This window comes from Propithecus coquereli, unplaced genomic scaffold, assembly GCF_000956105.1.
Source record: "Propithecus coquereli isolate 6110/MARCELLA unplaced genomic scaffold, Pcoq_1.0 Scaffold456, whole genome shotgun sequence".
NCBI lineage: Eukaryota > Metazoa > Chordata > Mammalia > Primates > Indriidae > Propithecus > Propithecus coquereli.
In genome coordinates this window covers 1,648,522-1,659,747 of record NW_012150352.1, presented here as the reverse complement: position 1 = coordinate 1,659,747, position 11,226 = coordinate 1,648,522, and the positions used below count along the sequence as shown (strand labels likewise).

The 11,226-nt window shown below is 46.3% G+C and overlaps 1 protein-coding gene across 3 annotated transcripts in view; it reads right to left on the bottom strand.

Annotated features, from left to right (window-relative positions):
• The window catches only part of LOC105818850 (protein HIRA), an 87,529-nt gene that overhangs the window by 30,051 nt on the left and 46,252 nt on the right, over positions 1 to 11,226 (bottom strand). For 2 of the 3 annotated variants that reach the window (XM_012654969.1, XM_012654970.1), the window contains exons 14-15: positions 9,817 to 10,014; positions 7,656 to 7,817 (exon numbers count right to left, since the gene is read on the bottom strand). In XM_012654969.1, coding sequence (XP_012510423.1) covers positions 7,656 to 7,817; positions 9,817 to 10,014 — 360 coding nt within the window. The remainder of the gene's footprint in view (positions 1 to 7,655; positions 7,818 to 9,816; positions 10,015 to 11,226) is intronic. The other variant, XM_012654971.1, reaches the window with a different exon arrangement.

Genomic DNA, 11,226 nt, shown 5'->3' with positions numbered 1-11,226 from the left:
AGTGAGACTCTGTCTCAAAAAAAAAAAAAAAAAAAATTAGAATTTGGGCTTTTCTTCATGGGTGGTTCTTTAATTACTAATTCAAAGTCTTGTTATAGGTCTATTCAGATAGTCGATTTCTTCCTTAGTCAGTTGGCAGTTCATATCTTTCTAGGAATTTGTCCATTTCAACTAAGTTTTCTAGTTTGTTGGTATACAATGAAATAGCATACCTTCAAAATCCTTTTTGTAAAGTTGGTAGTAAAGCCCCCTTTTCATTTCTGATTATATTTATTTATATTCTAATCCTTTATTTTAGAGACAGGGTCTCACTCTATTGTTCAGGCTGGAGTGCAGCGCGTGATGTGATCATAACTCACTGCAGCTTCGAATTCCTGAGCTCAAGTGATCCTCCCGCCTCAGCCTCCTGAGTAGCTGGGACTACAGGCGCATGCCATCATACCTGGCTAATTTTTAAAATTTTTGGTAGAAACGGGGTTTCACTATGTTGCCAAGGCTGGTCTCAAACCCCTGGCCTCGAGTGATCTTCCCACCTCGGCCTCTTAAAGCATTGCAATTATAGGTGAGAGGCACCTCGCCCAGCCACTGATCATACTTTCATATAACTCTACGTCCTGCTTTTTTCAAATAACACTCCATCCGAACTACTTTTCCATAGCACAGTTCCTCGTTCTGTGGGGGTGTGGGTCCAGGATCCCTTGTAGCTATCAGAATCTGAGGATGCTCAAGTCCCTTATATAAAATGCAGTATTTGCAAGTACGCTGCACACATCCTCCTGTATACGCTAGATCACTTATAACATGCAATATGAGGCCCACACATCACTTCAATCGCATGGATTCAATGCAGTACTCGACATGCGGAAAATTCAAGTTTTGCTTTTTGGAACTTTGTATAATGTTTCCCCCCGCCAAATATATATTTTTCTTCTTTTTTTTAGGCTAGTCAAGCCTAAAGAAGGAGTGGGAGTGAAGAAGGAACAAAGAAACTGTAACTGGTTGTGATAAATTAGTTATAAACACCACTGTACTTGGACCAAGCCCCCCCCCAAATATTTTTAATCTGCACCTGGCTGAATCCGCACCATAGATACAGAGGGCTGCCTGTACTGTAGTCTTCATAAATATTAATGAGAGGTTTCATAATTGATAGCCTACTTACCCATTGCTTCTATTTTGAAGAAGTTGGGTAAATGTTCTTTATTATGATGCTAAAATAAACATCATGGACACCACAGAATCCCTGGGTCCCAGGCACCATCACTGAAATGATTTCCTCAAGGAGTCATGAATTACACTCCTGCCTAGTACCCAAGAGCCCTCATCCTTGTCTGCATTCTCTCTGCTCAGCTACCGCCCCTCTAGGCATTGCCTTTGGCCTTTCTTTCTACTGGTAGCCTCAGGTCATAGAAATGTGGGCAGGTATATCATAGTGTAGAATCCTGAACTCTTTTCATTTGCACCCATGTGAAAAACTGGGAAAAACCAGAAGCTCCTGACTTTGCTCTGTAAAACCAAAGAGCCGGTTCCCCAACAGGGCAAAGCATACACCCCTTGGTGCTTTTAAAATGCTTTTCAAAAAAAATCAGACCATGGCTGGGTGCAATGGCTCATGCCTGCAATCCCAGCGCTTCAGGAGGCCAAGGCAGGAGGATTGCTTGGGTCCAGGAGACTGAGAAGAGCCTGGGCAACATAGCAAGACCTCATTTCTACCCCCCCACAAAAAAAAAAAATTAGCCAGGAGTGGTGGCACGTGCCTGTAGTCCGAGCTACTTGGGAGGCTGAGACAGAAGGATCCCTTGAGCCCAGGAGTTTGAGGTTGCAGTGAGTTATGATGACACCACTGTATTCCAGCCTGGGCAACAAAGCAAGACCCTGTCTCTTAAAAAAAAAAAAAAAGAAAAGTCAAATCTTTGCCTCTCCAAAGGGCCTGTTTTACTATGATGTAAAAATTGGGTCATATGCATTTTCACATTAAATTTTTTTGTTAAATAAACTTTTGTAATAGTCAAGAATGTATTCTCTCCCAGATATTCTGGATATAGAAGTAGAATATTAGCTTATTCTAATTTTTTCTAACATGAATTTTCCTGGTTGAGACTGATTTCAATGAGTTGTATGCATTAGAATGGAAGAATCTTATTAAATGTGAAACGTGGTTTGGAAAAAAGTCAGACTTTTGTGTAACTGTAGTTTTATAAAATACATTAAGAACATCACGGCAATGTCAAACTATCATGCAAGCTTCTAAGTGATCTGGTTACTTTCTGAGCCCATCTCAACACCAGCCTGTGAAGTTCTTTTGCTTGGCACTGCCCCAGCGTAGGCTGCTTCACTCTCTGTGGTTCGGACCTCTATGAGAGCCCTGACGAGTCTCCCCACTCCTACCTCTGCCAGATACGCCATTCAGGGGCCCTGAGACCCCCCTGCCTCTGCAGCCTGCATGTGGGCCTGTGCCAGTGGTCACCCAGTGCACAGATCTAGATGCCACAGATCTAGATGCCTGCCGAAGAAGAACATGGCTGGCCAGAGCTGCCCCACTGACAAACAGGCTCCATCCCAGGTTCTGTCTGAGCAGGCCAACTCGTCCTGGAGTCACCCACCTCAGGTCCCTCTGTGCCTCTAACTGACTCAGGGCCTTAAGGCAGGGTGGAATGGAGGACCCACAGGTTCACCCAGGGCTGCCACTCTGCACCTGGGATGCTAGCAGCTGGCTCCCAGAGTCACCAGAGGCTCTTGGCTAAGAAGTGCCAGTCAGGCTGCAGGGGCCCCATTGCCCAACCACTGCAAGGAACAACGAAGGAACAGCAGCAGGAGCTGACATGTGCTGCTCGCCATGAGACAAGGTAAAGGAAGAGGCTTTACAGGCTAATGCTTCAGGGATACCTCCTATGAGGCAGGTTCTCCTGGGAGGTCCATTCTGCCCAAGAGGATGGACTCAGAAAGCCTACGTATCTCAAGATCACTGCCTCTGCCCTCCAGAAGTGGGAAGCTGGGACTCAACTGCAGGGCATGTATGGCTCCTGAGTGCTGCTGCTAACCACCATGTGACATTGCGCATCAAAGGAAAACCTCCACTGCCAGATGTTTTAAAGGGTTCCTCCTGGCTTTAAATTAAAAATCAATGCAAAAAAAACAGCCATAGTAAGAAAGCTGCTGCATTTTCTGTAACGCCTTTGTTAAAGATACTGGGCCTTGTTTTATTTTATTTTCCTCATGTGAGGATCCGACCCAATCTCCTCTTAGAATTTAGCACCAGACTCTTGGAAGCTCACCAGACACTCACCGTCTTCAAAGCAAGATGCTTAGCCCCAAGTGAATGCTCCCTCACTGCCACTTTCGAGTGCGAAGCTGAGAATGACAAACGTGATGGCCCCGGAATATATAGGTCTTGCTAGTGCCATACGTAGGACTGAACAGTCTTGTGAGACTGTGGAGACACAGCTGCCGAGGGACCAATCCTGGTGGCGTCAGGACCTCGGACGGGCAGTCAAGACATTGCCTCCAGCAGCCCAGTTCAAGAGGTATCCTCTGGGCTTCTCAAGCAGAACGTGCATACCTAAGAGATGGGGGTTGTAGAAGCCAGCAAGGCAAACATGGGGTGGCTTCCTCAATGAGAACTTTCTGTCTATGGCACTCTGTAGTTTCTCTCAGGTGGGGCATTCATTTTATTTTTTCTGGTCAGAACTCGCTCCATTTCCAAAAAGGGTTTCAGCACCTTCTGGTAAGCCTGTCACCTCCCCCTTGACAACTGTCGGCAGCATGTTCTCCTTGGGAGACTCCTCCCTGTACTCCTCTTTGGCTCCATCTCCTCACCTCCACCCCTGCCAGCTCCTCAGCCTGAATGCTCTCTTCAGCTGACTCTGACCTGCCCTCAGATGTCAACTGACTTTTTTTTTTTTTTTTTTTGAGACAGGGTCTTGCTCTGTCACCCAGGCTGGAGTGCAGTGGCATCATCATAGCTCGCTGCAACCTCAAACTCCTGGGCTCGAGCGATCCTTCTGCCTCAGCCTCCCAAGTAGCTGGGATGACAGGCACCACCACATCTGGCTAGTTTTTCCATTTTTAGTAGAGACGGGGTCTCGCTCTTGCTCAGGTTGGTCTCGAGCTCCTGGCCTCAAGGGATCCTCCTGCCTCAGCCTCCCAGAGTGAGCCACTGCGTCCAGCCTGCAAAATGTGCCAACTGACTTTTAACCTGCAATGATTATTATTTCTCTTTTCTGAAAGTATTTTTTGGGTTCATTTCCAAATCAGTCTGGTCTTTTTTGATGTTGTGTTATTCTTTTTATTTTTTATTGAGATATAATTCATATACCATAAAATTCACCATTTTAAAGTACAGAATTCAATAGTTTTGGGTATATTCATAAGGTTATACAACCATGACAACTATCTAATGCCAGAGCATTTTCCTAATTCCAAAACCAAATTCTGTACCCATCAGCAATCACTCCCCATCTTCCCCGCCTCTAGCCCCTTGCAACCACAATCCTACTTTCTGTCTCTATGGATTTGCCTATTCTGAACATTTCATATAAATGGGATCATATAACATGTGGCCCTTTTTCTTTCACTTAGCATAATATCTTCAAGGTTTGTCCCTGTTGTAGCTCACGTAAGTACCCCATTCCTTTTCATTGCTGAGTAATATTTTATTGTATGGCTATGCCACGTTTTGTTTATCTATTCATCAGCTGACAGATATTTGGATTGTTTCCACTTTTTGATCATGAGTAGTACAGATATGAACATTTGCATGCAAGTTATTGCATGAACAAGTTTTCAATTCTCTTGTGAGTTTACCTAGCTGTGGAATTACTGGGTCATGTGATAATTCTATGTTTAACCATTTAAGTAATTGCCAGACTGTTTTCCAAAGCCGCTGAGTGGTTTTACATTCCCACCAGCAGTGTGAGGGTTCCAATTTCTTCCTATCCTCACCAACATTTCTTATCTGACCATCTGATCTTCTGATTGAAGCCGTTCTAAGTGGGTTTGAAGTGATATGTCATTGTGGTTTTGATTTGTATTTCCCTGATGGCTAACGATGTTGAGTATTTTTTTATATGCTTATGGGCCATTTTGTATATCTTCTTTGGAGAAATTACTATTTGAATTCTTTGCTCATTTTAAAATTGTGTTATTATTTTAGTTCTTTTACTGCTGAGTTGTTAGAGTTCCAAACATTCTCTTCCGTTCTGTGGGCTGTCCTTTCACTTGATAGTGTCCTTTGAAGCACAAAAGTTACTAATTTTGATGAAGTCCAATTTATCTATTTTTTCCTTTAGTTGCTTGTGTTTTAGGTGTCCTATCTAAGGAATAGTTGCCTAATCCAACGTCACATATATTTCTACGTTTTAAGAGTTTTATAGTGTTAGCTTTTATATTTAGTTCTTTGATCCCTTTTAATTTTTACATACAGGAGAGAATATTATCTTTCCTCACATTTTCTATTTTATCTTTCAAGACTTTAATGATTTTAAGCATATTTCTTTTGTAGTTGCCATCTAACAATTCTGTGATTGGAGACTTATAGAAGTCTAAACCTCCTGTTCATTCTGTCTCCTGACATTTGTGCACAATGGACTGTTTCTTCATATGTCTTGTTACTTTTGATTTTACATTCATACAGACAGTGTTTTTTTATTGGTGGGAATGTTATATACCCTGGAGTCGGGAAACGTCCCTGCAGGGGGGATGTGCATCTCTGTCAAGTGCCTCTGGATGTTAATTATACTAGAATCCCCTGTGTTAATTTCATTTTTGTTGTTGTTGTTGAGACAGGGTCTTGCTCTGTCACCTGAGCTAGAGTGCAGTAATGCAATCATCGCACTCTACAACCTTAAACTGCTAGGCTAAAGTAATCCTCCTGGCTCAGCTTCCCGAGTAGCTAGGACTGTAAGTGCATGCAACCACTCCCAGCTAATCTTTAAATTTTTTGTAGAGATGGAGTCTCACTATGTTGCTCAGGCTGTTCCCAAACTCCTGGCCTCAAGCGACCCTCCCGCCTTGGCCTTCCAAAGTGCTGCTGTCAGCCAATGCACCTGGCCTGTTTCATGTCTTGGTTTGGGATTTCTAGACAACATAGGTAGTATTAAATTGACCCCGAATCCACATGAAGACAGCCCTGTGGTTATACAGTCTTAAGGGAACACTGTTTTCTTAACCTCAAGGACAGGCTGAGCCATGTTCCTATACTACCAACTTCATTTTTCTAGTGTCCGCTTCACACAGGAGCTGTCCATCATCAAGCAGCTTGACTTGATGCTTGGTGGCTTAATTCCAACCCTTACATAGATCAGGCCCAAGGCTTTATCTCAGCTTGGTGTGGCCATTAAAACTCAAGGACCTTGGTCACCAGGTCAGCAGCCCCCTAGCCCAGTACCCACGGTGTGGTCTTGTCCACTGATCTGGGTTTTTGGTTCACTCTTGATTTTGGATCCTGGTACTGCCTTTAATTTCTTGTGAACTAGTTGTGCATTTCAGGGATATGAGTTCCATTTAATCCAGCATTTCAAAATACTTAGTAGCAGGAAGGTTTTCAGATCCTCCATACTGCTGGACAGAGAAACTGCTAGACAAAAAGATAACACTGAAATTTTTATGCTAAAATAATCATGATTAGACTACAGAGCACAGTACAAGGTTCCACACTAAGTTCATAGAAACAGCATCAGGCTTGTAGGGAGGGTCCTCCCACGCTAGGCTGAAGGGAGTGTTCCCCAGGGAGAACGAACCCTGCCCAGACATAAGGTTTGAGATCATGGGCAAAGCCCCAGGGCAGCACAGCACACTAAGTCACCATCCTCTCCAAAGATAGGCTTCATTTAAACGCTCCTTTTATTGGGCACCTGCTGGCTGTGTGGCTACTTCAAGAGTCTCTGACCGATGTCCCCGTACTTGGCTGACGGTGGCGCAGGCTGGGGGTATCTTCCCAAGGTCACCTCGAAATGGGATTCGACCCCAGAAGACAGCTCTCAAGCCCCGCCCAGCCTCCATGTAACTCCAGCTCCTAACTCACTGGGCACACGGTGAGCTCCCTGCCTTTGCAGGAGTGCACAGAGGGGCCCTGGAAAAGCTTGGTGCCGACAGCAGAGGCTGAACACACCTGACCTGACCACCTCAAGAGAACATTCTGCTGAAACTCCAAGATGTGACTTGGCACTTATGTGCTAGTGCAGGCCCACAGAAGAGACAAGTAGCACAGAGTCTGTAAGTTCCAAAGCCCATCTGACTCCACAAAGATCTTACCTACATCACTTTTATCTCAGCTCAATACCTCTGGTCAGTTTCTGAGCACAAGCCAGGACTTCTACCTCTCTAACCAGGCTCTTGCTTCTCTTCTGGGCAACCCTGGGCTCCCCCCAGACAGTGCCACTATTCTTAGTACAGCCTCCACTGACTGGCCCTGTGCCTTTGTCCTCTGTGTCCTCACCCCACGGCTCCTTCCTGCCACCTTCCCACTTTAAGCAGCTGCTCCTTTCTCCTCAGGGCTGGTGGCTCACTAAGGGCCCAACAGTCTTGCCCCTGTGAACTGGCATCTGCTCCCCCACAGGAGGGCAGGCTGCCTGAGGGTAAGTTGGAATGCAGCCACTGTACTGCTGGCCGGCACCTCCCCTCCCTGGCCTCTCTGGGTCCCTGCAGCTACCACCTACCTTTCAATGGCTGTCGGAGTCATGCTGGTCAAGACAGGAGCACCCGGGGTGGCTTTGGACCGCTCTGTGAATCGGGAGTCAAATGCTTTCATGGGTTCAATCTTGGACGGGGTGGTTAACACAGAAGGCGACAATGCAGCAGGAGTAGAGGTAGCATTCACACTGGGGGAAGAAAACGGGAGGCTCGTCAAGCACAATCCTCACAGGATCTAGATGTCTGGGGTTTGCATTACTTGGAGTCTACTGAATAAGGCACAGACACCGAACTTCTACAAACAAAATAATCGAAGATATAATCTACTGTTCCTGACTATTTCTTTAAAATTTTCATGTGTTATAATTCTGGAAGTCTGGTTACCTGAGTAGGTTGTAAACAAGCGCATTCACGTTCGCCCCTGTGTTCGGAGAGCTTTTGGGGGCGGGAGGCCTAGAAAGTGTTCTTATAATCCTTTTCTCTAACCATACAGCCCTGTTTCCACAACTTAAATACAGCCTCTCCATCCCAAACCACTCCAAGCACCAGCCTTTCCCATTTCAACAACAGGCTGGATAAGAAATGCCCCCATCTGGGGTCCTGAAGCCATGGTCTGCTATTGGCCTTCATCCTCAGCCAAGCACCCTCTGTCCTGGGCGGCCCCTCCTATCTCTGTGACAATGACAAATTCTCAGCACTCTCCTCAAAGTGCTCACACCACAGCTTTTGCCTTCTACTCATTAGAGAAAGGAGGCCCAGGCCTAAGTGTGCCCAGCCCATTCCACATGCTGGGGACCAAAGCTACTGGGCCTTCTGCTGACCACATCCAGGTTAACACTTTCCACCTCCATCTGCCTGGACCCCACACCCTGGACAGCCCTTTCCTCCTCCTCCTCCATGACCTGTGGGCATCAGGATCTGTAGGGTCAACCCTGAAACAGTTTTTAGATCTGGCACTGTCTGTCACAGACCCACATCTTTCCAGACGTGCTTCTTCCCTGTATGCTTTGCTTCCTCACTGGTCTTGTTGCTCAGTCTCCTTCTCTTCCTACCCTGCTCACAGTTGCTCAGGGCAGTGAAACCCGATGCTTGGTGCCTGCCTCCATGGTGAGGGTGCCAGCACCCACAAGTAGGAGGCTGTGGTAACACAAGACCCCATCCCCACCAGTGGAGAATCACTCCAACATTGTCGGCTGTGTGTGCTGGGGGTGGCTAAATTTGGGCACCAAGGCCTACTGAAGCATCTTCCTAAAATGCAAGTCCCAAAGTCTTGTATGTGTCTGCTCTGGGGAGAAGCGCAGTCTACTCAGTTCAGCACAGAAACCCGGGCTTTCTCCCCTCTCTGGTCCTTCCTCAGGAACTCGGGATGCTGCTCTTGCTGCTGTCCCTACTACCCACCCCACTTCCCCTGGCTGGCTTATATGGGCCCTGGATGGGGCACCCTCTGAAACATCTCTTTGAGAGCTGCGCAGCGATCCCCCTTCAGATGGGCAGCCATTTCTACCCAAAGGACCCGAAGAGCCATCTGCAACCCTGTGGTGGCCTCTTCCCCACCAGCCTACACACTCCAAGGACTAGGACCCACCCATCAACCCCTCTGGATGCCTGGGCCTAGCACAATGTGTAACCCAGAGCAGGTGCTGGGCAAACGTCCACTCCTGGCTCTTATCTGCACTTGCCTGGTCCTTTCTGACTTCTAACTTGGTTTCCAGGAAAAGGTCGGTGAAGACAAAGGCTCTCTGGGTGAATATAATTCTCAGAGTACGAGGGGAGTCTGTGCCCTCCTACATAAACACCCTGCCTGGGACGAATGGTGTGGTGATATACCACACAGAGTAAAGTGGAGGCCAAGGCCCCGGAAATGTGAAGCCACATCCAGTGTAGATCTGTCAGCAGGTGGGGCTGATTCTGCGATGGGTGCATCTCACTGGCAGGTCCCCTGTCTTAGCCTGATCCTTGGTCTGCCATGACACCCTCTTTGTGAAGTCCTCACAGTCCTGAGTTTCAGAGACTCACCTGAGTAAGTCCTTCCCTCCAGGCAGGCTCCATCTAAAATTAAGCATTTCCTTCTTTCTTTTTTCATTGAAGGGGCCACAAAGTGAAAATAGAATGAAATCCTCTGTCACAAAACTGTATGCAAACCTGAACTTTCCCCAGGGACAGGAATAAGGCTTGGTGCCCACTGACCTGTCCTTATTGACAGAATCGCCTGCAGGCCTGGCACCGGTGGCTGCCACAGGCTCTGTGCAAGGCTTCGAGGCGCCGAAGGAGTTGGGGGTACTGGAGTCCAGTGGCAGTAGCTGCGGACTGCTATGAGAGGAGAGCATGGTGCCCGCCAAGGAGCCCGAGAGGGGGATGCTGTTAAAGAATGCCGTGGAGAAGTCCCTGTCATCAAGCAAGAACAAAAGTCAGCCTTGAAAATCAGATGCCATATCCAGTACTCTAACTTTTTCCTGAGTCCAAAGGCAGTATGTTTTCATGGTAGAAAATTTGGAAAGTTACAGAAAATTAAAATCACTTATTATATTTAATTGAATCTAAGATGTACTAGTACCATATGTACCACTAAGGAAAAAAACAGTGTCACTAATTAAAACTATCAGATGCCATTGATTGTATGATGCACCCTGATTTCAGAGGTGTCACACCGTGTGAGCGTGTGTCTTAGGAGGAATGAAATGCAGCACACAGAAAGGGCTCCCTTTCATGAAGGGCTGTGGGGTGCCACTGGATGGATGTGCCATAATTTGCACAACCCAGCCCCTCCTGAGGAATGACAGGGCTGTCTCCCAGCCTCTTCTCTACCAGAGGCTGCTGCAATAAGAGGCAAGTATTGCAGTGGCAGGACTGAGGGCCCTGGGCCAGATCGGCCACATCTAACTCCTCTGCCACTTCAACTACTCTTTTGTGCCTTAGGTTCCAGTCTGAAAAATAAAAAGCGCCAGGACTCTTCCCATGGGGCTGCTGTCAGGAGTAAAGTAGTTACTGTAGCACACACTTAGAACACACAACAGTTATTGAAAGATGCCTGAAATCATAATAATTGTCATTATACCTACGATTCACATATATAAATGGATAAATATTCCTAAAGTGTCCTCCTCAGCAGTTTAAATGAATGGCATACCATGTGTATGAGTGCCTATGTCCCCACACCTGTACAGCTTTATCAAATTTCTTGACATTTGATAATCTGACAGATGAAAAATGCTACCTTACTACAGTTTTAGTTTTGATGTGAGTGATGTTGAAATTTTTTCATATAGAAACATTTGATTTCCTTTTTGTGAAGCGTTTGTTCATATCCTTTGTTTATTGTTCTCTATTTGGTTATTAGTCTTTATTATTGATTTATAAGAACTATTTACAGCTGGGCACAGTGGCTCACGCCTGTAATCCTAGCAGGGTTTACAGGGAGGCCGAGGCGGGAGGATCACTTGAGCTCAGGAGTTCAAGACCAGCCTGAGCAAGAGCAAGACCCCTTCTCTACTAAAAATAGAAAGAAATTAGCCAAACAACTAAAAATAGAAAAAATTAGCTGGGCATGGTGACACATGTCTGTAGTCCCAGCTACCGGGGAGGCTGAGGCAGGAGGAC